At 40.7% G+C, this 26,466-nt stretch overlaps 1 protein-coding gene across 2 annotated transcripts in view; it reads left to right on the top strand.

Moving 5' to 3' along the window:
- The window catches only part of tln1 (talin 1), a 61,233-nt gene that overhangs the window by 11,539 nt on the left and 23,228 nt on the right, over window positions 1-26,466 (top strand). For both annotated transcript variants that reach the window (XM_047569696.1, XM_047569697.1), the window contains exons 2-27: window positions 3,870-3,938; window positions 6,505-6,667; window positions 10,652-10,749; window positions 11,383-11,512; window positions 11,623-11,775; window positions 12,327-12,469; window positions 12,702-12,829; window positions 12,972-13,032; window positions 13,261-13,365; window positions 15,210-15,365; window positions 16,544-16,645; window positions 16,865-16,941; window positions 17,043-17,223; window positions 17,504-17,617; window positions 18,197-18,305; window positions 18,747-18,955; window positions 19,056-19,154; window positions 20,331-20,498; window positions 20,641-20,935; window positions 22,244-22,410; window positions 22,513-22,641; window positions 23,277-23,390; window positions 24,150-24,263; window positions 25,436-25,570; window positions 25,924-26,052; window positions 26,192-26,294. In XM_047569696.1, the coding sequence (XP_047425652.1) occupies window positions 6,538-6,667; window positions 10,652-10,749; window positions 11,383-11,512; window positions 11,623-11,775; window positions 12,327-12,469; window positions 12,702-12,829; window positions 12,972-13,032; window positions 13,261-13,365; window positions 15,210-15,365; window positions 16,544-16,645; window positions 16,865-16,941; window positions 17,043-17,223; window positions 17,504-17,617; window positions 18,197-18,305; window positions 18,747-18,955; window positions 19,056-19,154; window positions 20,331-20,498; window positions 20,641-20,935; window positions 22,244-22,410; window positions 22,513-22,641; window positions 23,277-23,390; window positions 24,150-24,263; window positions 25,436-25,570; window positions 25,924-26,052; window positions 26,192-26,294 (3,349 nt within the window). In that variant the 5' untranslated portion in view covers window positions 3,870-3,938; window positions 6,505-6,537. The remainder of the gene's footprint in view (window positions 1-3,869; window positions 3,939-6,504; window positions 6,668-10,651; window positions 10,750-11,382; window positions 11,513-11,622; window positions 11,776-12,326; window positions 12,470-12,701; window positions 12,830-12,971; window positions 13,033-13,260; window positions 13,366-15,209; window positions 15,366-16,543; window positions 16,646-16,864; window positions 16,942-17,042; window positions 17,224-17,503; window positions 17,618-18,196; window positions 18,306-18,746; window positions 18,956-19,055; window positions 19,155-20,330; window positions 20,499-20,640; window positions 20,936-22,243; window positions 22,411-22,512; window positions 22,642-23,276; window positions 23,391-24,149; window positions 24,264-25,435; window positions 25,571-25,923; window positions 26,053-26,191; window positions 26,295-26,466) is intronic.

Below are 26,466 nucleotides of genomic sequence, written 5' to 3'. Positions count from 1 at the left end.
TAACGCTTTACTGTCAGCGCTCGTGTGCTTTACGTGATGGCCGAGGACAGGTGCTTTACGCTTTTGTCAGAACTCCATTTTCTGTAGTCGGCCCAGGTTTTTTGTCCAGTGTGAAAGGGGCCTAATACTGGGGGTTGATGCTGATTTCCTGAATCTATTTGCTTCTGATTCAATATCAGTTGATATCAATGTAGATTTTGAGATTTCAGTTTTGAAATTTTGGCAGAAATTTTTCTTGGTACCAGAAATGTGTGGTATAGCCGCAATATTTTTCCTCTTCTTTCAAATCTTTCATGTTTTTTTTTTTCTTTTGTGCAGCTCTTCCTTGCCTCTTTTTTCCTCTTTTTTTTTATATATATATGTATATATATATATATATAACACAATCAGCTTTCAGACCTGGGCTATCAGTGCTGTAACTCCTGTTATGTTTCAGATCTCCCTCACTTGTGGACTAACCATGGCAACATGCCTAATGAGTAGATTCAGGACAGTAGCATGTATTTAAAAAAAAAAAAAAAAGCTGAGGATTTTATGAATTGATATTAGATTTTTCAGATAAAGATTGCTTTGAATCGAAAAATAGATTTTTTTTATTTTTTTGTTTTAATCCAGTCCTGTACAGTAACTATATATATATGTGTGTGTGTGTGTGTGTGTGTGTGTGTGTGTGTGTGTGTGTGTGTGTGTGTGTATGTGTATATATATATATATATATATAAACAGTGTAGTGAACAGCTGTTTTCACTCACTATTTTTGGGGCGTTTTTGCTTTTGACATCAGGGGAGATGTGGAAGTAGCTATGCTGCAAGGACAAATATTGAAATGGGTCGTTATTGGCTAAAATAACAGCATTCTTGTTGTGGCTTCCTCTCCTTAATGCTACAGTTCACTTCCTGGGCCATTTATGTGTGAGCACACCAGTTTGCACTAATAGTGACAACCTGAGGTATTAAAATGAAAGAAGATGAAGGGTCCATCATTGCTTATTATGGCTGTGGATGTGGATTCAGTGTTTGGTACTGGAGCTCAAGGCTGTGAATTTAAGTTGTCAGTGCAGTGGTAGTGTGACAGGTGACGGGCTCACTGCCACCTCCTGACCTCATTCAGTCAATGACTCTTGTCTTGCAAACTCTGGACTTGCATACATGATAGTTCAGACTTGACAGATTGAACTCGGGGGTGCAGTCATTCTGAAACTGGAACAGTGTACTTGTGATGCCTGTGCAGTTCACTCTGGGATACCAGATACCTGCCTGTCCCAGGTCCACAGTTACCTCATCGATCGGTTCAGAACACGTCCTAGCGTTCTGACTATACTTGTTCAGATGCGTACCTTGAATTGGAACAGTTCTTAGGTAACAATTGATGATATTTCACAAGCACTCAAGTACAGACAAGAAGGAATACTGACAAACTCCCTCCATTTCCGTTCCCCACGCTCTTCGACCTGCATGTCCTTCCTGAGTGGATCTCACAAACCGGCAGATGGATTTGGTTCTAGCTTAGATTTTATTTTATATTATAAATGGAACAGATGTGTTTTGCAGCTGGGTATAACTGTCATGTGTACACTAGTCACACTAACATCTTGTCTGTGGATAGTGCAGCTATATGAGGAATTCTGCTACCTGTAAGCTGATCCAGGGCCAAGCACTTTTAAAATGCTCTACTGTGTTTCAGTGGCTCATATGGCTGCACTGAACCTGACATGACAACAGCATCTCCTTAGCCACTGTGCACTCATCTTATCTTCCATACCGCTTATCCTCCCCAGGGTTGCAGCGCAGTGGGTGCTGGAGTCTATCCCAGCTGGCATCAGTCGAGACACAGGGTCCACCCTGGACAGGTTGCCAGTCTATCGCAGGGCTAACACAGACAAACAACCATTTGCACTCATACCTAGGGACAATTTAGGGTCCTGTGCAGTTGGTCTTCAAGAAAAATAAATGAATATGTGTTGTGCTTTTTTTTGTTTTTTACAGTGGTATACACAACAAGTGTCAGGCATTAGCTTTTTGCAGAGGCCCTATAGTATCACATAATGAACTTATCACCCTCTGAGAGCAGTTGTGAGTCAGAAGTGTTGTTCTGGTATCATAAGATAAGTTGTTGGAATATTTCTCTGGCTGTTGGTAGACAGTTCCGCCAAAACGTTAAAAGACTCTGGTCAGGCCTGAAGGACATGAGATAGAAACCGTCATGTTCAGTATCTGACTGCTGGAGATAGACCGGATGTTTGGTTGCAGCATGACAACTGGCTGCTGTCACTTTACAGTGGAAGTCTGCACATGATGGTCAGGAAGTCAAGTTAGTGAGGCTAGTGTTAGTTAGTGTGTTTTTCTACTGTAATTGTGTAAAAGAAAATGTGCTGATTAATGTTTTGTATCGTGTTGTTTTGCAGTATTCTTAGCGTATGCAAGCACTTTAGAGGGGCTCTTCCTCATTTCTCTCTAACTACAGTAATTACTGCTCTAACTCTGTACTTCCTCTTTCAGTCAGGGTGGAGCGGGAAGCCGTCCGATGTCTGAAGTCGGTAGACTTTATGTTTTGAAACAAGATTATCTCTCTGTCTTGGGCTTGATGCTGATTAAACAGGAAGGGTGGAAGGTCAAAGTAGCCTTGACTTTATGGTCTGTGGCGGTTAAGGGCCATGGAGTTGCTAAATGCCTTCAGTGTTAATGTAGCAACACTGATGACAGGGGAGCCTTTGCGGCACCTGTAACATACAGACCGGAATGAGTGTTAGATTAGTCAGCTTTTATCTTTCCTTGAGTCAAACAGACCAGCCTTACGCTCACTGCAGACAGGATTCCCAGCTCCCAGCTGAATCATAGCTGGAAGTATGCTGATGTCTGAAATGCCCTTTTATGGCATTGAAGGGCTTTTTTAAAACAGGAAATGACATCAGGAGATCTGACTGGGACCTCGCAAGAACCCTGTCATTCCAGAGTAGAGGACGATCCAATTTTGTCTGTAGAAGAAGCCACAGACACCTGACCCACCGGCCACTCTGAACTAAAATAGCTGTAAAGATATATGACTGAATGAAAGATATGATTTCATTTCATGACAGATGGACGACGGGCACAAAACAAAGGATGTCAATAAATGAGTAGAATAAGAAGGAAAAGATGAGTCAAATGGTACCTTTACATGAAAAAGTAGCATTTAAAACGAGTAACTGGAATAAATTTAACAGTTTGTTGAATAATATAATAATAATCATAGAGAATATAGAAAAAGAGTTAAAAAAAAAGAAGCAAAAATTAAGCAATTGATTTGTTCATGTTGACCAAGTCCGCAACTATTATCTGACACCCAGCTTTAACATTTCTTTTTTAGTTGGATTTTTTTAATTAATGAAATAAAATATAAAACATATTTGAGCCTATCTTTGCTGGTTCCTGTGAAATAATATAATAAGCCCTTCAGTGTGCTCTGCTGCAGTCAGTGACACGTCCCATTAACAGCTTAACCTCATAGGTGCGTCGATATTAGCCTAAATTAGCTCCTGCCACTGTATTTTAGCCAGAACAATACTACATTCTTGAGTGTGATGAACCTCCTGGTGTTCACAACACTCTGCATTAAGCGCGTGTCCAACCCATCTTCCCCACAGCTTTTCACCATATTTGTTGCTCTTAGGCTGGTTTCAGCCTTCTTCTTGTTAGGACTCCCCCAGCCCATTGACAAGTAAAGAGAATACGGAACTTAATTTGAATTTACTTGAAATTAAAATTGCAAGGTAACAAATTGCAGTCTGTGTTTCAATGGTGTTAGAGGTGTCAGAGTTGATGTCACGTCTGTAAATGCAATGAATAATATCATTGTAACCTGGTTTCTGTCTTATTTTTTCTCCAACCAGGAAGAAGAAACCCAGGTTCATCATTTGACTGGGCAGGAGGGCCGTCACTAAAACATTGGTTTACATCAGGTATTTGCTTCTGATTTGAGCTTTTACTTTTTTTTCTAGTTTAAATGAGCTAATGTGGATATTAGAGAATTGAAAATGGACAGGGAGAACAATAGCAGTTGATTGGAGATGAGTCTGATACTAGGATTCAGTGGTCATTGTAGGATAACTACGAGATGGACATTACAAAATAATGATCAGAGGGAAAAACTAAAAATAAATAATTAAACGATTAAGTTGTGAGACTAAATATATTCATTACCTTCTTGTATTTACCAGGAAAAGGAGAGTTTCTTGCATATTTTCCATTTCAGACAGTTTTTATCTGTTACTTCAATGCCCTTCACTCATTTGGACATCCGTATCCTAAGAAATGATCCACCGCATACTCCAGCTACATCCACCTGTCAGCGAGCAGTGAGCGTGAAAAAGTAGGAGAAACGGATAGTGATAGGGTGTCAGCAGGATGCGAGGCTGAGGGTGTCGGGGTGTCTGTGTTGTGACATTTGATCTCCTCTGAGTGCTGATGGCGGACACATGCCATCTCTGCATCAAGATGTCACGTCCAGACAGCCTCAAAAGAAACTAGCTTAGCAGCGTCCCTTAGTGTATATTAGCTGTCATAAATACACTCCCCCATTCATTCACTCAGTTTTTTGTTCTCTTATATGAGATCAATTGTAGTTATGGTAAAAGCTATGCAAGTCAAAAAGTGTCTCAAAAGACCATCATTTGAACATTCTATTCCAAGTGTTAAACCACAGACCACTATCAGCTACCTTGTAGTTCCACTTCCACGTATATGGGTTATTTAAGTATTTCAGTGTTGATGCTTGCAACACCCTCACACCACGAATACTGTCTTGGATATTTTTTCTTCATTGGAGGCTGTACATCAAATAAATATCAGGATCTTCGAAAAGGACATGCAAATTATGTATTGTGTAGTAAAACTATACAGGATTTGGCATAGGTGAACATACTCTCCAATTTTAGTATTTTGTACTTCTGCGTCAAATTGACACCCTAGCTACAGTGTTGGCCCAGACTTTACACTGACAATATGCGGACCCAGCGCCATGTAACTATGCAACGCAAAACCACAAGAGCTGTGACTGGTCCGCTTGGTAGTAGCATGTTTCTCCTCTTCGTATTTCCTAGTGCTTCTCCATTTTATCAATTTTCAGATTGATTGTTTTTGATCATTACAAATGGAACACAACTCGAAAGTTCCAGTCACCATTGCTGAAAGTAAAGCAGGAAGTAAAAACTAAAATGAATTCGACTGACAAAAAAAAGACACAGCGTCGGCTAGTGTTTGGTGGTGTCTTGACAGAGCGAGCCAGACTGGCTACACCAGTATAAATGGCTCACACGTGCGTAAGCTACGTGCATAGGTTACGCATGTTTTTTAAGTCGAGTCAACTTATTACATTTTACAGTGTAGACGTTCGATTTGAAAACTTGAGACTAAGCAGAGAAAGCAGGTTAAGGTTAAGGCAATGAGTCTGTTCAATTAAATTGTTAAAGATGCAAAAAGTAAATTCTAGGTTAAAAACGATATCTCAGAGTCATAAACGCTGTCATTCTTTCCGTCTGATAATTTGGTCGTACAAAATCTAATTGGGAATCATTGTGGTTCATTAAATACAATGTCCACACAGAAGGCACTTCTCTTTTTATTCGTTTTGCAACAGCTTTCAGTGGCTTTCAGTCTAGGGCTTGGTCAGACACAGTTTGTTCTGTATTAATTCATGATTATACTCTAAAATTCTGACAGGGCCGCTGCATATGGGTTAAAAGTTTCAAGTCAGCTTGTTTTTATATAGCCACACACTTAAGACAGTTTCCTGTCTCAACTGTGTTTCCCACAGTCTTTTTTTCATGTGCATGTAAATAACGGCGGTGTTCCTCATTTTAACGTCAGCTTAACACTTTACTGGGAAATGAAGAATTTAGAAATCTAAAATTGAGTAGGCAAGAGGGTGAGACCATTGCCATGTACTTCCCATTGCTGAACTTCTTTTGACCCATGCTAATAATGATAAACCATGAGAGATTCAAAGAATATAACTCCTTCACATAAAGAGGAATATGATTTTGAGCTCGCCTCTTCTACAAATGCAAAAGTCTTTTTTTCCCCTCTATGGACGACTTTACAAAGGTTTATTTATAACTACAAGCCATGAAATAATTTGTCTGTCTTTACAATTCAAATTCAGCTAAATTTGAGTCCATGCACTAGCCCCTTTTTTTCCAGAGCTTCTACAATAGCACGCAGTGTTCATCTGTTTCCTGAAGTGCTGATAGTGATAGATCTGCGACATGGAAGCACAGCAGCTGTTAAAATACATCCATAGAAATGATCCATAGTATTTGTCACGTTCCTATAGTAAAAGGTTGGGATGTACCCATTTTGCCTAGTGAGATAAGATTTAGTAACTAAAATTGTCAATTTAAATATATTTAGAAGGTCAAATCTGTCTGGATTGACCAGACAGATTTGGTCAAATCTGTCCCTGCCATGTTGACACATTCAGTATGGTGTGACACTTTTCTTGACTAACAGTTTGTGGATATCTTGCAGGTGTGAGTCGGGTGGAGGTGCAGAGCAGCAATCATGGTGGCTCTGTCATTAAAGATCGGCGTGGGGAATGTGGTGAAAACCATGCAGTTTGAGCCCTCCACCATGGTCTACGACGCCTGCCGCATCATCAGGGAGAGGGTTCCTGAGGCGCAGCTCGGCCAGCGTGAGTTCTCTTCCTACACGTGCACACACACACGTTCATAGAGATAGCACCACATGCGTCTAATTGTTGGTTTGCGTCAAAAACATATATATATCCTGATCAGCTGTAAGATTTTGCCTACCTTCCTGATATTGTGTAGGTCTCCCTTGTTCCTCCAAAACAGTTGTGACTCATCAGAGAATGGACATGGACTTTCTGAGGGTGTCCTGTGGTGTCTGATAACAGAATGATGTTAGTGGGGGTCTTTGGGTCTTATGTGTTGAGGGGAGGGACCTCTGTGGATCATCCCACAGATACTTGATCAGTTTGGGATCTACTGAATTTGGAGGCTAGAAGAAATTAAGCTTGTTCTACTGAAAACGTTTTTAGCTAAATGTGGATTAGTGGTTAAAGAAGCATCTTTGTGACCATGAGGTCACTGGTTCAATCCCATGTATGTCCAGGCCTGAGATTCCTGGAGTAAAACTGTCTTGTCCCCGGGCCCTTTGCATGGCTGCCTACAACTCTTAAGTGTGCTCACTTGGATGGGTTAAACAGAACTAATTCCTTGTAAGCGTGTACATAAATGCACATCAAATAAAACTGATTTGATTACTGTTTATTACCTGTACACCCATAATTACATACAGCACATATGTTAAAGCCTAATTAATTTAACTACAGAAACTGAGAATGCTTTGTTTTAACATGGAGGTCTATGGGGATTGACATGCTCTGGAGCTATCAAACAAAGGTTGCCTTACAGGTTTTTTAAGTTATCAATGCCGCTAACTAAATACTGACAAAGACACAAGCATCTGTAATGAAAAACGCTATCCAGGAGCTATTTTTGTAGTGCTACTCAGTATATCCAAATAAGTTTCACATGGATACTGTACCCATTCAGTTCACTGGCAGATCAGCTGACACACACAGAGCTGGCCTCATCTGATCTGGACAACAATAATACAAGACTCAAATTTTGAATTGCATTTTTGTAAGCGTTCATGTGAGGTTTATATCATACCAAGCATTATATCCAGTCATATTATCACTGAACGTAAATTAAGGTAAAAAAAAAAAGAGCTTCTAAATGTAGGTGTCACATCAAAAGGTACAATAATGGAACAAAGATGTAGATAGATAGATGGATGGATGGATGGATGGATGGATGGATGGATGGATGGATGGATGGATGGATGGATGGATAGATAGATAGATAGATAGATAGATAGATAGATAGATAGATAGATAGATAGATAGATAGATAGATAGATAGATAGATAGATAGATAGATAGATAGATATTTTAAGTCTGTGGTAGTGGTTATCTTCAGATAAGGAGCAAAAACATAGAGCACCAGATGAAAGAGCAGATAGTCTGATGGAAACATGGTTTTGGTGGAGATGGGGAGAAGGAGGGATGTGATGAGTGACAACATTATAAAGCATTTAAAGGGCGGGACCATCGGACTGATTGGCTTGGGGAATGTGGTCAAAGTAGCGACGATAAATTTGAGAATGAAGCAGAAATAATGAAAGATGTTTCATTACTACCTTATTATTTATAACTCAGCCTATTATCAATCTCGTTTAACCTCAGTATGTCTGTGATGGTTGGATTAATTCACCTGGTTATTATATGGTTAGTATATAGAAGAAGAGCCATAGCTCCTATCCTCACTCTGCTGACTCACACAAACATGAGGAGCTGATAAACGGAAGATCTTAATTCACTCATTTAAAAGTAAACATAGCTCCGTACCCTCCCACTCTCCTCTGTTCCCAGAAGAATTGATGACTTTGATTGTCATTTTGTTTTGTTGCAGCTGCTTTAATTCATAAAATCACAGTCCCTGGGAGATCAACAGTTAACAACAGTTTCTGATGGCTGTGTTACCCCTAGGAAGTGTTTTCCATAGTGTGGTAGTGACTATATACTGTATGTCCTCATGCGGACTGCCGGCCTGGATATGTTTGTAAAGAGTGCACGATAGAAAAAGAACTGTTAACAGAAAACCTTTCTGGATGGAGAAGTTGAGTAAAAATGAAGTGAAACTCGACGCAGAACTGGGGCAAAGACGACCCAGAACAGAATGTTCTAAAAGCCAGCGAATTGCGGCCTTGCTACCTTTGTCTTGTTGATTACAGGCTCTGCTGCAGAGCTGCAGCTGAAAACCCACTGCCATCTGCTCCACAGATCTATTAAGTGAAGTGTGTGTGGAGTTATGTCTCATTACGCAAGCTATTTCGACAGCAGCCCTCCGCGTTGCTTGTTCCAGCCTGTAGGACGCTGAAATACTCGGGGGTGTTTGACACTAGTTCCTTCAGATATTTCTTCCTCAAAAAGTTACAACCACTAGCGAAATCGGACGGCTCTGTGTGTGCCCCTATCTTTAAAGGAAAAGCTGGAAACTTTCTGACTCTGATTCACCCTGCCTTCGTACTGATAGTATCTTCCTTTTGTTCATCACACCCTGTACTTGACTCTCATCTTCCCAAAGTGGCCCACAGAGTCTTGAACAATCTAGTTGTTTCTTGTATCATGCACCTATTGCCTTCATTAGTACATCAGCCAGTGATCTTGGTTAGATACTGACTCACTGTATATAAGGATGGAGTTTTATCATCCTTTACACCTCTGTAAGTTAAACATAACCTCCCCCGCAGGGAAACTATGAGGAAGTTTCATCCCCTCAATTCCCAATGCAGGAACGTAGACCCTAGAGATCCAGTCCCTGCTATCTCCTTTGAGTACTGGGAGCATGACTTGAGTGTTGACATTTTTGACAGCCTGTACATCTTCACTAGGTATAGTGCCATACGCAAAGCAACAGTCAGACCTCACATTAACATCCTACCCAATCCTGTTGCAAGTGGTCACACCTGGTATTAAGATGTGTCCCTAGACATCTGTTGGCTGTGTGTGTGTGCGTCATATCACATTTTAGAACAAGCTGTGAAATATTTTTCACTCATTGAAAGCATGTGCATTAAGTTATTATTTATTTATTCACCGAACAAGCATCACACATGTTTTTTTTTCTTCTTTCCATGTATAATAGTGGCGTTTTGTTTTTCTGAATGAACGAGGCAAAACGCTGCTTATTAAAGAGGACCCCCACCAAGCAAGAGGTTTTTAAGGTTTTTAATTCACACTACCAAAGGAATGCAGACAAATGCGTTCCAGACCACCTCCAAATGTAGTCCATGATGGGATCACTCAAATGCATCCTCGCTACATCCTTGGTCTGTTGACACCTGTACTTAAACCTGGCCACTTGCAATCAGATTGACCAGGACAGATGTTAAAGCAAGTCTGAACAGGGCCGTAGCGACCATCAGACCTTCCCCATATATATATTCCCCAGGAGCAACAAAGCCAGAAATGGATGTCATACAGAAAATCATTAGCATATATTATGGACATTTTTGAGGCTGACTAAAATTTGGTCCAATATGTAAAGCTCTGAAACAGGTCACCAATACAGGAATGGACACAGGAAGGTTTACAATGTGTACAACTGTTTAATGTTCCTATTAAATTGATCTGAAAGACCTGGTTTTCATAAATAGAGCTTTCTGGTTAGAAAACAAGAGACCCAGTTTTGTTTTTTAATTACAGACACAGACATCATGTTCTGCAAAGGCTGCACCAACACGCCTGCAAAAAAATTCAATAAAACTCTTTGCTAAGTCAGCAGCTTGTCCCTACCGTACAGCCAGTTAAACAGCTCTCCTTATGTTTTCCCTCAAGTCATCCTTCATGAGATGAGTGGTCACATGTGGATGCGTGCGACCTGATATGCCTGGAGCACATGTATCCTTGAAAACAAATGCAAATCACCTAGTGATCCACTGACCTGGTTAACGTGGACAGGAAGTTATATCCAGCACAAGCACTTGAGACAATAGTAGCTTCTCAGCCGCTGCCTATACACATGTGCAGGAGTGCCAGGAAACAGAGTTACGGTGACTCACTCTGTATTTCTGTTTCCTTACGTAGCCAATGACTATGGGCTGTTTCTGTCTGATGAAGACCCAAAGAAAGGCATCTGGCTGGAGGCTGGAAAGGCCCTGGACTACTACATGCTGAGGAATGGGGTGAATCATTTACACACACTCAAACACCTCATTATTTCTTTAGACTCTTATGTCATTGTCTTTTCTGATCAGTCCTGTGTTTCTTTCTCTACTTTTCTGCCTTCGGTCAACATTTAATGTTTTTAAATGGTCTCTAATAATTAGTATGTATCAGAGTTAATATTTGAAGCTTTATTTGCTAAATTCATTTGAGTCAGATTAATGAAACAGAGCAGCATTCATCCATAGATTCATTTAAAAAAGCTCCACACCTGTTGAGCGGACGATTATTCTCCTCTGCTGGAGACCTAATGTTAACAAGAACACAACAGGTTAAGAGTTTGAGAGACTGTTCCTCTCTCTTAAGAACCTGAATCTAGGTCCCCTTTACATCACTGTTACAAATCAAGAGTTTTCCTCAGTAGCATTTTTGTTTTAACCATGCAAGTACAACAGGTATAAAAAGGTTAGTTATTGACACGTGGACTGTGTGGGGAACTCCATGCAAACATGCCATCTTATTTTATTAGAAAACTAGATTATTGTCTGGAAGATGAAGAGCAGGATAATGTGAACAACAAATAATAACTCCTTAAGTCCTCAGATGTCTGTCACCTAAACCCCAGCGACTGACCTGTCTCCTCTGTCTGCCAGGACACTCTGGAATACAAGAAGAAGCAGAGGCCTCTGAAGATCCGCATGTTGGATGGCACGGTGAAGACTGTCATGGTGGACGACTCCAAGATTGTTAGTGACATGCTCATGACCATCTGTGCTAGAATAGGTCAGCTCTGTCACACACAGCTCACACCTTACACGTGCAACTATCAGTGATACACATCCTGCTTTATGTCACTAAAGTTAATGTACCAATCTTGACCGTTTGTTTGTCAGGTATTACAAACTATGACGAGTACTCACTGGTGCGAGACATTGGCGAGGAGAAGAAGGAGGAGACCACAGGCACCCTGAAAAGAGACAAGACTCTGCTAAGAGACGACAAGAAGATGGAGAAGCTCAAGCAGAAGCTCCACACAGACGATGAGTGTAAGGCAAATACTAGTTCTCACTCTCAAACTCACACCAGCGCCACGGCCTGTACCACCACCGATGTTAGGAGATGACAGGCCAACTATGAGAGCGAAGAGAGACAAGATGATCAGTGATTAACTACAAACCATGAACACTGGACTGATGGGTAAAGCTTTTAAAATACAGATCAGAAACATTATGCTCCACAGACAAATACACCAGCAGAAACTTTCAGAAAGAGACAGGATGGAGCGAGAAGACACAATAATAATGACACATAATGGTGGGATATAAAAGTTAAGCTTATTGCTGTATATCTGAGGGATGGTTCTGTGTGTTCTGTTGTAATAATACACTATGAGGTCTGTAAATTAACATGGACCATTTTAATTAACTTTTTAATTAATTTTTGATTAAGTGCTTTAAGGAGAGTAACAACATGAGTGATTATAACCAGTTTATGAGGAAGACTATGTTCGAACAAATATTCTCTTGTCAACACATTTTATGAACCCTGTGTACCAGCCAGTCTGTTTATAAGTTTGTGCGACTGACACTTTCCACAGTGAACTGGTTGGACCATGGTAGGACGTTGAGGGAACAGGGTGTGGAGGAGACAGAGATGTTGCTGCTGAGGAGGAAGTTCTTCTACTCGGATCAGAACGTGGACTCCAGAGACCCCGTCCAGCTCAACCTGCTCTATGTACAGGTAGGAAACCACCTGAAGGCTGTCTCAGGGTTTACTGGCTTTGTTTACTGGACAAGTTCAGTTTTCTTTTTTCCTTGTTCTCCTCGGCATAGCTTGGGATTTTTGCATTATTAGTCATTATTAGCAGGTTTGATGATTGTCTGTTCACATTGTTTATTCATTTCGTGGATTTGACTAGTTATATCTTTTCCTGGATAATACTTGATATGTGTGTGTTTGTGTATGTGTACAGGCCCGTGATGACATTCTGAACGGATCCCATCCTGTCTCCTTTGACAAGGCCTGTGAGTTTGCAGGCTATCAATGTCAGATTCAGTTCGGTGACCACAACGAGTCCAAACACAAGCCTGGATTCTTAGAGTAAGCACTGACTTCATACTGAAAATCATTTCTCACGCAGCTTTCTGTTTTTGTTTAGTCTGTTATTACTTAGGTTATGTGTTTGGAATTGACTTTGTGCTGTAAGGCTTTTATTGATTCTACTGAGCTGTTTATTCCTCAGTTTGAAGGAGTTCCTTCCCAAAGAGTACATCAAGAACAAAGGAGAGAAAAAGATCTTTCAGGTAAACACTGGGTTCTGTTTAGGTAGAGGAGCATGTTGCTTCTGATCTCACAGTCATGCATATTAATCAGATTCTTAATTCTTTGCTATATGAACAGAACGTTTAGTTTTATTGCTTAAAGATACACAGATGTGTCCATGAATCAGATTAGGTAGTAGATTAGTAAGAAACTTTTTTGGCATTTTGTTCTTGGTGTGACTCCTCTGACTGTTTCTCTTGTTTCTGCAGGCACATAAAAACTGTCAGAACATGACTGAGATCGAGGCCAAAGTTAGCTATGTGAAGCTGGCCAGATCTCTGAAAACCTATGGTGTGTCGTTCTTTCTGGTCAAGGTGAGAAGGGGTTTCATTTCTGTTTGATGAATTGCAGAACCGATACATGGAGAAGTACACTTTTCATTTGAGACTCTATCAAGACAAGTTTAAAAGTTACAGAGACATTTTGACAGTCTAGTCAGTGACGAAGAAGCCTCCCATGGAACAGCTAGTGGAAAAAAGTTTGGTTTTATAGGCTTTAAATGTAAAATCAAGGCTAGCAATGTTTAGTCTGCTCAGATTGGCCTTCTCCAGTGGCCTGTGCACCTACAGTTATACCGGTGAAGGAAAGACGTAGATGAATGTCGGGTCAGAAACTGGGGTATTCTAGTATAGTGCATAACACACCATGTAGAAACTAGCGCTCTTAAAGTTAATGCAGTTTTCTTTTAACGTCGTTCATGTTTTGAATGTGCCATTTCATGATGATTTTGGCCCAAATCTTCTCTAAGAGTAGAAGAATGAAGCACAAGACGACGCGACGGCTCGTTTGAATTGATGATTCAGCTTCAGAAGCTGAGATGTTGCTAAGAGTATCTGTTGTTCAGCGGTCACATTTCAAACCTAATTACTTTGCTGGCACCTGATGTGTTGTACAGCTTGTTTAGATGCTTTGTGAAACACAGACACAGCAGCTATTTTAATACAGCTGTCATTCTGACAGACGAGGAATGAAAGTAACATAACTTTAGTTTACTATGGTTGCCCACAATATCACATTTCACACCAGTTCTGACATGTAAGTAAGGAAAACTAAACTGAATTCATCTGCATCAGACACAGATCAAATTCTTTGCGCGTCTCTTTCACCTTTTTTTTTATTTTCACAAGTATTTGCACAGCTCTGTAGACACAAACAGCAGTAGAATGACAGTGTCTCCCTGGTGCAGATGACGCTGTGGACATGGTGGATTACATTACATTGCTTTTCTGGACAGATTCTGACACGCTATGACAGCAAGCTACGGTACACAGCTTCCTACGGTCCAAACACTAAGTCATAGGTCACTAACAGGCACATCGTGGGCCAGGCCAGGTTGTGTGAGACGCTGCAATATGTGTTCAGGTCAAGAATATATATTTCTGTGTCTTTATGTGTACCGTCATACGCTAGTTGACGCAAATTTCAACACATACTAGTCGACTTTAAAGTATGATTAAATAACCCCTACTGTGCACACAGTTACACATGAAAAGACGGTAAATAGAAAACAAAGAGAGCAAACTGTAAAATTGGTTCAGACTTGTTGAATCGAGTTTCGAAACAGAAAAGGGGAAATTGAAGACTTTTCTCTTTTCTTTTTTTATAATTCTGAAGTTAAAGGCAGGGTATGTAAAATCTGTGCTGCCCCCCTTCGCCTTCCCCTTCTTGTTTACAGCCACAGTTCCACTCCCTCCTCAACAAAACGACGTACCCTGCCTTTAAGCGCTGGACTTGCAGAGTTTCTTGAAGAGTAGCTTTTTCAGTTCTAGAGACTGGTGGGAAGTTGAGGTTTAAAGAAGTTTCTGTAATGAAACGGAAAATTGTGCAACTCACTCCCATTATCAGTAGTAGCTGCTTCTGTGACAGAAAGTGTGTTTTAGAGAAATTTGGAGAATAATAATGGTGTCAGGGTTGAAATATCACAAGTAAATCGTGACCCCTCTCTCTCCTATTATTATTTCACTTACATGTTGATGTAGACGTTATAATGTAGTCTTCAAGTTCTTAAACGACCTGTAGATAAGTGCCATATCTCAACTTAACAATGTGAGTGAAAGAGTGTGTGATGCAGACCTGCAGAAAAAAAGAGTTATGAAACATAATAAAATTATTGGTTTAGTTCCAGTAAGGACATTCTGTTTCCTTTAACTTCCTGCAGGAGAAAATGAAGGGTAAGAACAAACTGGTGCCTCGTCTGCTGGGTATCACCAAGGAGAGTGTGATGAGGGTGGACGAGAAGACCAAGGAGGTGATCCAGGAGTGGAACCTGACCAACATCAAGCGATGGGCTGCCTCACCCAAGAGCTTCACCCTGGTGAGTTGTTCAGTGAAATACAGAAGGGGCACGACTGTCAGTATTGTTAATTAATTTCTAACAAAAGTTCGTGCAATTTGAATAAGTTGCATTTTGAGCAGCTGGAATGAGTTCCCATGTCAGTGTGTTTGTACCTCACACTCATGTTACTTGTCCATTATCCTTGTCTATTATTAAATATTATACTGTGGTTACATGTGATGCGTAATGTCATTTACAATGGATAGTTGTTTTTTTTTTTTAACTCTACAAAAAATGTGTCTGACAACTGCACTTTATGCAATGAAATTAGAATGGATACATTGATAATTGCTGAGAGCTAGAGGGAGACAAAGACAGTGGATTCAGACTGACAAAGACTATGATTGGGACAGTCAGAAAATGGCTGAGACACGTTTTAGTTGCTTTCAAGGAATTGAAAATAGTTTTGTATATTTAATAACAAAAAAATAAAATTATCTCAGGTTTTTGTCATAACAATACAGTTTTAGGAACAATGTTCATGCCTTTGACATTTCAGCCAAATGAGAATGGTTTTGGTTTGTGAATAAATAATATACAAAATAAGTTTGTGAACCTTGTATAAGTGGAACTCCTACTACTGATTGTGGTACATAAATGTAGAATGGTCAGGAGATAAAAATATCGGGAATTTAATTTGGATCTTTTAATTATGAATTATGAAGACTCTATTAATGGAAAATGTTATTTTTTTTATATAAAATGGTCTTCGATCTAAACATGATGAGTTTAAAACAATAGGCAAAAAACTATTTATAGGATTCATAAAATGGAAAAAGGTAGGAAATAAGTTCTTGTTTTAGAGAAGGAATAACAATATTAAGGTCTCTGGGGATCAGACTGGATTCTGCATATATCTGCAGTATGAAGATGCGGCAGCAATCAACAGCTGAAAGTTCTTTCTTATATAGTAGAACTAAGATGCTGTGCTTCAAGTCACAGTCTCTTCAGAATGAGGAGCTGGGAGAATCTAAGGTGTGACAAACGAGCAGTAAATCTCAGTGGTGTCTGACCAAAGCTTTTGTGAAGATTTTCATGCCTTGTTTTTGTTTTTGACGCTTGAGCTCACAGTACATATACAACATACTGTATTTAGTTATTGTACAAATGCTTGTGTTCATACTTAAACCTAATGTTAACATTTGTTCTGCTTTCAGGATTTTGGAGACTACCAGGACGGTTACTACTCTGTGCAGACCACTGAGGGAGAGCAGATAGCTCAGCTTATCGCTGGTTACATCGACATCATTCTTAAAAAGGTCAGCAGTAATTTAGCAACATTATACATGAAAAAACTCCTATCACTTCTATTCAGTATTCAGAGAGAAAACCATAACATCATATTTGTAGGTACTGTTTGATATATTACGGAAACATTGCTGATTAAATTGCATTTATGATTGTGTTAAAAGGATTAAAAAGGTTTCTGTCATATAGCATGATGACTATTTTTTGACACATTCCTTATCTTCACACAGAAAAAGAGCAAAGACCACTTTGGCTTGGAGGGAGATGAGGAGTCCACCATGCTGGAAGACTCTGTGTCACCCAAAAAGTGAGTTTGTGTGTTCTCCATAGTATCCCTACCCCAGAAAGATGTGCACAGTTCCTGAAATCGCTGTTTCACTGACTGAGCTGTCTGTCGTCCTCCGGCAGGTCCACTGTGTTGCAGCAGCAGTTCAACAGGGTGGGTAAGGTGGAGACGGGCTCTGTGGCCCTGCCAGCCATCATGCGCTCAGGAGCTGGAGGACCGGAGAGCATCCACATGGGTTCCATGCCTCAGGCCAAGCAACACATCACCACTGGACAGATGCACAAAGGACACATGGCTCCGCTGGTAAATGAGAGACAGAAATCACAAAGCATGACACCTGCAATTGCATATTGATTTTCAAGAATTCCATTTCAGTAGCAATAAGGGATGGAGGATGAGAGACACAGATGGATAATGATATCGATCTATTGGGAGAACTAACACATTGTTGGCTTTGATTTATTGGTGAACTAATACAAGTAATACAATAATATTCCAAATATAGTAATGTAATTACTGTTGAGTTCACTGAGCCATATTAGATTTTGTATTCATAATGAAGGTCACTTTTGTGTGTTCTCAGACTTCAGCTCAGCAGGCCTTGACTGGAACCATCAACTCCAGCATGCAGGCTGTCCAGGCAGCCAAAGCCTCTCTGGATGACTTCGATACCCTGCCTCCACTGGGAGAAGATGCTGTGAGATATAATTTTTTTTTTTTTTTTTTTACTATTTATAGTTAAATTAGTTTGAATTCAGTTCTGATCATATGGACGCTTTTGTCCAAACTGACACTAGTTTCCTGGGAATATGGGCAGTGCCATCTTGCTAGTTAGAGTCTGTGCAGTACATCTGCATTATCGATGACCTGTCACTCACATTTTCGGTTGACTGTGCTCTCCCCCCACAAGTTACAAAGAAATGCTGGATTATACACTGTCCTTATTTACTGAGGTATTTTTCCCACTGGACCTCTTCACTGAGCAAGTAGCTAACTAAACGAAACGCATCGGAAAAATTGACACTTTAGCATGCATCAGCATTATATTAACTACCTAAAAACTAAAACTACTTTAGCCCAAGCCCCTTCCACCGACATGGAGGGAATGGAGCTTATGACCTTTACTGTAGCCAGACATCAGGGAGAGCTCTACTTGGTTTGGCGTCACTTTAGAGGAGCTGTTCTGTCTTTATACAGTCAATGGTTCTGATATGATATGAGAACCGTGTCATTCATTCTACATCCAAGACCAAATGCATTCTTTTCTTTGTTTAAGGCGTCCCAAGCCTGGCGCAAAAACAAGATGGACGAGTCCAAGCATGAGATCCACTCCCAGGTTGATGCAATCACAGCAGGCACAGCCTCCATGGTCAACCTCACTGCAGGTAGGAATAGCGCAAAGTCTACCTGTTTTCATGGTATTCGTTCAAACATCTGGAATGAAAAGGTCCTACAACAATTCAGAGCCATTTTGTCGTAACTAAATTTAACTCCATAATGCTCAGATGATATTGTGCTCAAGTGAGTATGACACTGTTACTCTTCTGTACATTATTGCATTAAGCTCGCCCAAACAATTTGACTGGCCCGGCAGATCAGATTAGATTAAACTATATTGTCATTGCATATAGTATGTGTTCATACGCAACGAAATGCAGCTCGGCATCTAACAAGAAGTGCAAATGGCATCATCAGCAACACTAAACAATTCCCTGTTGTGGTCATTTCTAATCAGGTTTAACTTCCGTTAATGAAGAACACACAAGACAGTTATCGTATTATCCCCCTGCACACTCTTTATGTCTTCACTACCTATATGTCCTCAGGCGATCCAGCTGAGACGGACTACACGGCCGTGGGCTGTGCCGTTACCACAATCTCCTCCAACCTCACAGAGATGTCAAAGGGCGTCAAACTACTGGCAGCGCTCATGGAGGATGAAGGAGCAAACGGGCAGCAGCTGCTGGGTGCCGCCAAGAACCTGGCTTATGCTGTCTCTGAGATGCTCAAGACCGCCCAACCTGCAAACACAGAGGTGCTTAGCCAAACTTAAAGGAAGACAAAGATATTGCATGTCATAGTTTGTTCCGCTCTTTGTTGTTTGCGTGTATATTGATTATATATTTGGGTTCCAGCCTCGTCAGAACCTGCTGCAGGCTGCAGGAAACGTGGGCCAGGCCAGTGGAGAGCTGCTGTCACACATAGGAGAGACGGACACTGATCCACAGTTCCAGGTGTGCCAACCTTAACTCGGGCTATTGCACATTTTGTAGTTGTGGTGGTTTTTCATTTGCGGTTCAGCACTACAGCAAAACATCAGAAAATACTGTACTGCACGTGTATATGAAAGCAGTAGGTGATTGGCCGTCAGTGGTTGCTTTGTAACCCTCCTGGGCCTTTATCACTAAACTTGATGGTAAATTAAAGTCATGAGTAATGAATGTAAACATAAAATATTTCACTTAAAATTAAGGTGTGTGTGAGATGCTGAATTTAAATCATGAGTGCTAAGTAAATTTGACAGTGAAATACTTCTTCCTGTTACTCAGGCAGTGCTTAACCTGAGGAGTTTTGAGTTCTGTAAAGCACCTTGAGACAGTTTGTATTTTTATATACGGTACATAAATATGAATGAGCTGATATGTGTGTGTGATACGTGGTTTAATAGGAAACTGTGTCCTTTGTTGCTTTCCGTTTGATATTTATGTTTAACAGTTTCTAGGTACAGGATCTGTCAGGGGTATCCGACGGAGAGTCCCCTCTTATTTTCAGATGATGGTAACCAATGCGTCCTCTAGACAAAAAAATAATAATAATAATTCTAAAATGTCAATCAAAACAATATCTTGGTGAAGAAGGTAATAGTACATCAACTTGAAAAAAATAATTGTGTTTGTCGATCATAATTCAGTACCAACCCAAATCTGACCCAGATGACTCCAGAGAAAATTTATACAGAAGTAATCATGCCAAGGCAGGTTCAATTAAACCTGGAAGCCCATCATTTAAAGCTACACTTCAGTAGTTCAAATTCATCCAACATTGGGATGGATTTTAAGATTTTTGTACAATGACAGATCTAAAAAAAAAAATAATAATAATCCAACTTTTATGAAGTGTGGCTCTCACTGATGGGGACAACACTACATAGAACCTTTAAATGTTCGCTGGAGGCATCAATGAGGAGATCAAACCTAATCAAGTTTAATTAAACCAACTTCTGAGACACTTCCTTTCCATATAACAAAATGCACTATCCATTTACAATGTCAGATTCAATCGTGCACTACTGAATAACTTCTTAAATAATCTACCAAATTCCATGTGTTTTTACAAGGCATTCTAACCAGAAACTGTCCATCCTCTAGCAATGTCTAATTAGCAGTACTGTTTGTGTGTGCGGTTGCCAGGACATGCTGATGCAGCTGGCCAAAGCGGTGGCTAACGCTGCAGCGGCTCTGGTGCTCAAAGCTAAGAACGTGGCCCAGAAGACAGAGGACTCAGCCCAGCAGAACCGGGTCATTGCAGCAGCCACTCAGTGTGCTCTGTCCACCTCTCAGCTGGTCGCCTGCACCAGGGTGAGTAGCCCATCGGGGACATATCCACTATGACCTGGTCTGTGCATTTATCACCTGAAAGTTGTAGATTCTCTGAATTTGGATGTTCCTAAAAGCTTGAACTTACCCTAAGCTGTTTTTGTTCTTCTCATCCCTTGTCCAGGTGGTGGCTCCAACCATCAGCTCCCCCGTGTGCCAGGAGCAGCTGATTGAGGCCGGCAAGCTGGTGGCCAAGTCAGTGGAGGGCTGCGTAGAAGCATCACAGGGGGCCACCAACGACGAGGGCCTCCTGAAACAGGTGGGCGCGGCCGCACAAGGTGTCACCCAGGCCCTCAACGAGCTGCTTCAGCACATCAAACAGTACGCCAGCGGAGGGCATCCCATCGGACGGCACGGAGAGGCCACCGACCGCATTCTGGATGTCACAGAGAACATCTTCAGCTCCATGGGAGACGCTGGTAAGGGAAGGAAGCTCAGATCTGAGACTCACATTTAACATCTGGGCCTCAGTAAAAGGTCACGGATTTGTTCATCACTCCAAAATTCATGCAAGATGAATGAAAAGTATTCGGCTGGATATTTGTACTCTCCAGAGCAAGAGCCATGACAGCACTATGAAAACTGGGTCGTAGACTCTGCCCATGCCTATGGGAAACTGCGTCATTTTCATTGTGTTTGCCAAACTCCAGTGTGTAATTTTTAAAATTGCTGGGTGGAGTTTCACTGCTATGGACGCCCCATCAGAAGAAAAAGGAAGTAGCAAACACACTGTTCAATTGCTTGAAAAGATTATAATCCCACTCAGATAAAGAACCGCTTTTGCAAGGGAGTCCTGGCTGAGATAGGCAGCAGCAAATATAAATAATGACACATTCAAAACACAGACGAAAGACAAATAAAAGAAAAAAGGTTAAAGTAGTAGTAAAACAAAACAAGTGCATATTGTGGCCTTTCCTCGAGTGCTCCCTTTGAGCTCAATAACATTTACTCTGCTTCCAGTCATTCTGCAAAAGATGTAGACAAAATCATTTTTCACAGTTCAGTACATGCAAATGGAACAGAAAGCAACCACTGATCTTTTGAATGGAAAGTGAGACAGTCTTCTCTTGCAATTAGGTACAATGTAGGAGGCTTAGTCCAAGTGTTAATTAAAAGTAACCAAGATTGATCGTTGGGGGCAGGCAGCCATCCACCCAGAGTAACTCACAGTTGTAGGTCAGTACTTCACAATTCATGATGAACAACTTGTTTTGGAAATAAAAATCCAATTTTAGAGTCAGCTTCTTTAAAAGGTTCTGCCTTTTATTTCCATTTTGAGAGGGGATCATCTTTGGCCACTTCCTAGAATTGGAAAATGATTTGTCTGCAGTTAACAAATCCCATGTGAAAATGTGCAACATAGCAATTATCACATTACACTACAAAACATTTTAAAGATATCTCAGTTTAGCGAGCAATAAAGCAAAGTTTGCTGCAATGGAATTTCTTTCCATAAAGAAGAGCATTTCCTTACATTAAACTAGGAGGCATAGTCTGTATAACAAAAGGAATGGCTGACGGCAAGGAAACAAGGCATAAGTCATCATAGTGATGACACTATGTGACCTATGACTTTCAATAAAAGTCACTCTTAGACTTTTATTGAACAGTATTGCAAGACGAAGGCATATTCGCCTTTTTAACCACATACTGTCAATTAATTAAATGGTGTCTAAATGATATCAGGATGTTTCTTATGTTCCTTTCACTCTTCTTTAAATCACCAGGTGAGATGGTTCGTCAGGCTCGTATCCTTGCTCAGGCCACGTCCGACCTGGTTAATGCCATCAAGATGGATGCAGAGGGAGAGTCCGATCTGGAGAACTCGCGCAAGCTTCTCTCTGCCGCCAAACTCCTGGCTGATGCCACCGCCAAGATGGTGGAGGCTGCCAAGGTCTGACTCAGCTTTGACATTGTGTTCACACTAAGATGAACTTCCTCACCACTGTTGTCATTCTTGTCTTTGTTGCGTAATGATGCGTGTGTTTCACCCCAGGGTGCAGCAGCTAACCCTGACAGCGAGGAGCAGCAGCAGAGGTTGCGAGAGGCTGCTGAAGGTCTCCGCATGGCCACCAACGCCGCCGCCCAGAATGCTATCAAGAAGCGGCTGGTCAACAAGTTGGAGGTAAAAAATAAAAATTAAAATCTGAGGGACACGTATAAACCTTGTATTTGTGCTATATTGCCTACAAAGATATGTTATTATTCGATTCAACAAACCTGTTTACAGTGTATCACTGACCAGTACAACAATCCAACATACAAAATCCTAAATGTGCAGAAAAAAATCGCGCAATTAGAAAAGCAGCCGGAAATAGTAAAGCAGAAATAGGCTACCACCAAGTGGACCAATGACAACTCTTCTAGTTACATTTTTGGGGAGGTTCACGTCTACGGCGCTATGTAGCAATGGTATTAAATTGAAGGAGAAGCCTATAACATCTAAAGCATCTACCTGCACTGTCTTTGTGATCTACCAGCCAATAGCAGTTGACATGTAAAACTTCACAGAAATTCAAATTTCCATATGTTTACAAGGTGTGCTCATTAGGGTCAGTATATGCTAGAGCGCATCAAGTGTTAAGTTCCGTCAGTTGTACCACTTTTTAGCTTAAAGATGCTCAAACCTGCTCTGAACAGTATTACGCTACTGCTTTTAGATTGGGTTGAACATGAATTACCGTATTAATCTGCTAACCAGATGATATCAGCTGCTGAACACGTTCGGTGCTTTACACTGACACGTCTGTCCTCTGCCAGAATGCAGCCAAACAAGCGGCGGCAGCAGCCACTCAGACTATAGCCGCTGCCCAGCACGCGGCCTCGACCAACAAGAACCAGGCGGCCCAGCAGCAGCTCGTACAAAGCTGCAAGGTAAGCACTGAACTGCAGCTCTTCATCTTCAGCTCAACACACTGCACGGACACAACTTACCGAAATCCTGAACTTTTTTGACATGTTTGACAAAGAAAACATTTGGTCATCTAATTAATAAAGGTGATATTCTCTTAAAATTGGATGATGAATTGGTAATAAAAGAAAATGAAAGAGGATCATATTTTCGCTTCTCAGAATATGTCAAAGACGTTGCCCTTGGGGCATGAATCTAGTTTTCACTTGACTCTATCAGAACACGCTGCAAGTAAAAACACATATGCTGCAAATATAACACAATGAATACAGAAACGAAACTGTATGTTAATTTTAAAAGGACAATCGCAGTGTTTCCGGGGAACATAAAAAGTGATGAACCTTGCTGGGATGCACTTCATGACTTTTGGAATTGTTCACTTAAATTGCAACATCGTGACCTTATCATTAGCCTGTCACTTCAAATAATCTGACACAAATAATTTTCAGATTGACAGCTTCAAAAAATGTTGAAGCCTTTGTGCTACATGCAGCACATTTCTGTATTTGCTGCTTTCTGTATTCAGTTAATCTCTTATGTTCCCTGTTATATCCTGATTTGTGTGTACTCCTTCACTAAAAACATCCTCCACAAAACTGGATCTTAGTTTAGAGCATTTTTTCAAAGCAGGTTTCTCCAACACAGCCACTTGATTTAACCGGATTAACATTTCATTTTTAATGTGAGATTAAGAATCGTGTGTGTTCTGGTTCGTGTGTCAGGTGGTGGCCGAGCAGATCCCTCAGCTGGTCCAGGGAGTCAGAGGCAGCCAGTCTCAGCCCGACAGCCCCAGCGCTCAGCTCGCTCTCATCAGTGCCAGCCAGAACTTCCTGCAGGTGATTGTCACACTACTAGATTCTTCAGAGGAGGTAGAAGTTGTAAAAAAGAAAAAAAGAGAGAGAGACAAAACAGGACATGCAACACACAGTAATCATAGATTTATTCGCAAACAAGTTGTGTGTTTTCAGCCTTGTTGTTTTATATTTTTAAAGATTTCCTGAGGCGGGTGACTGTACAAATTCTGCAACCTTATCTACTGTGATGATTACTCAAAAGAAACATCCTGTTTCAGAGTCGGGTTGACAAATATGAACCCAACAGAATAGCATATGTTCAGTTGACTCATTTGACTGCTCCCACAGTAACTGGTTATGTTTCATCTGTCATATCAGTATTCTTTATGCTCATATAGCTGAGGTAGATATTTGGGCAAGGAAGAACCTTAAATCTACAGGTTTACATATTTCAGTTTTAACAAAAATTGAATAAGACTACACAAAACTAAATCTTGATCTTCAAATTTTAAAGCTTTATATTCTGATGTTTTGATCCGTTTTTAATACAGCCTGCTTAAAAAAAAAAAAAAAAAACATCCGTTATTTACCACTTCCTGTGAGAGAAGCGCAACAGCATGGCTCACTAGCGCCCTCTTCCATGAGGCAGAAATGCTGCCTCATCTTGTGCTTTTTCAGATCAGCATGACTAAATAGATACTTCATTAAACACACAAATACATGAAATGCATTACCTTGACTATGGAAAGTCAGGACATAGGATTAAAATGTGAACCAACGTGATGCTGGAGACAGGCAGAGAGACAGACACCAGTAGCACGAGCCTTACCAAGTTTCTGAGAGATTGCTCAATCCAAGGACTCACTTCTCTCCCTGTATCATAACAGGAACCAGATTTTATCATATACAAATGATTAAAATGACTGAAATCATACTACATGGTAGCAGAGAGTGTTGAATAAGCATCATAATTTAATTCATATTGTTATGACAGCATGCCCTTGGCCTTTAGTCTGTTCTGGTTTGTTTAAAAGCGTTAAGAATAATGGCGTGAATCAGTGTCTCTGTGGAGAACTGAAAAATCACACTCTTACAAACGTGTATCTTTCAACTTTTTGAGTTATATAACAGCCTAGTGTTGTGCTTTCTGGTACTTCTGTTACATTTCCGTATTAAAATAAACTCACAATTTGTATGTTCTTCTCTGCTACCAGCCTGGTGCCAAGATGGTTACAGCCTCCAAAGCCACTGTTCCCACCATCAGTGACCAGGCCTCAGCTATGCAGCTCAGCCAGTGTGCCAAGAACCTGGCCAGCGCCTTGGCAGAGCTCCGCACGGCCTCACAGAAGGTAGCACACATCATGATTTACATTCATTTAATTTAGTTCTTTCAGAATAAGACGTTCGTATCTTTGCTGTCTGTACTCCTGGACAAACTGACAGCAGTTTTGAAATATGCACCACACAGAGTGTAATCATTTATTTTAAATGATATATAGTAGTCATCTTTTCAAATTCCTTGCCAGAGTAATAACCTCCACAAATTTACAGAGCTTTTCTGTAGATGTCGGCATAATGACACATGCACTTCAGTAATAAAGACAATAGTAGACCCTCGATAAAGAAGTGTAATACATCATAAAATGATATTGATTTCCACCATCGTGTTTTTCTAACTTTAGTTTTGTCTGTGTACGTGCAGGCTCAGGAAGCTTGTGGTCCTCTGGAGATAGACAACGCTCTGTCAATGGTGAGAAATCTGGAGAAGGACATCCAAGAGGCCAAAGCTTCAGCTGAAGAGGGCAAACTCAAGCCGCTGCCAGGAGAGACGGTGAGAGACGCTCAGAACCTTAATATGCTTCTGTTCTCAACAATGCGCTTCATTAGTTAGATTACAGATTGTATTGTAAACAGTAGGAATAACTCGTTAACTTGTGCCTTCTGTCTTCTTCTCTCCTTTCTGTGGTCAGCTCGAGAAGTGCTCACAGGATCTGGGTACCAGCACCAAGGCTGTGAGCTCAGCCATCGCCCAGCTGCTGAGTGAAGCCACACAAGGAAACGAGAACTACACAGGTGGGTTTAACATGAACACAATCAGACATTCACTCTATGATCACATTCCAAGCCCAACTAACCCACATCCACAACATGTTGCCAGTATAAAGATGGAATCAAAATCCAAAATATCAATTGTCTATACTTAGACATGGATTCATCCTTTCCGAATATAAAGTCTGACATTCAC

This window comes from Mugil cephalus, chromosome 19, assembly GCF_022458985.1.
Source record: "Mugil cephalus isolate CIBA_MC_2020 chromosome 19, CIBA_Mcephalus_1.1, whole genome shotgun sequence".
Taxonomy (NCBI): Eukaryota; Metazoa; Chordata; class Actinopteri; order Mugiliformes; family Mugilidae; genus Mugil; species Mugil cephalus.
The sequence above is the reverse complement of the archived record's forward strand: the minus strand, read 5'-3'. Positions and strand labels throughout refer to the sequence as shown.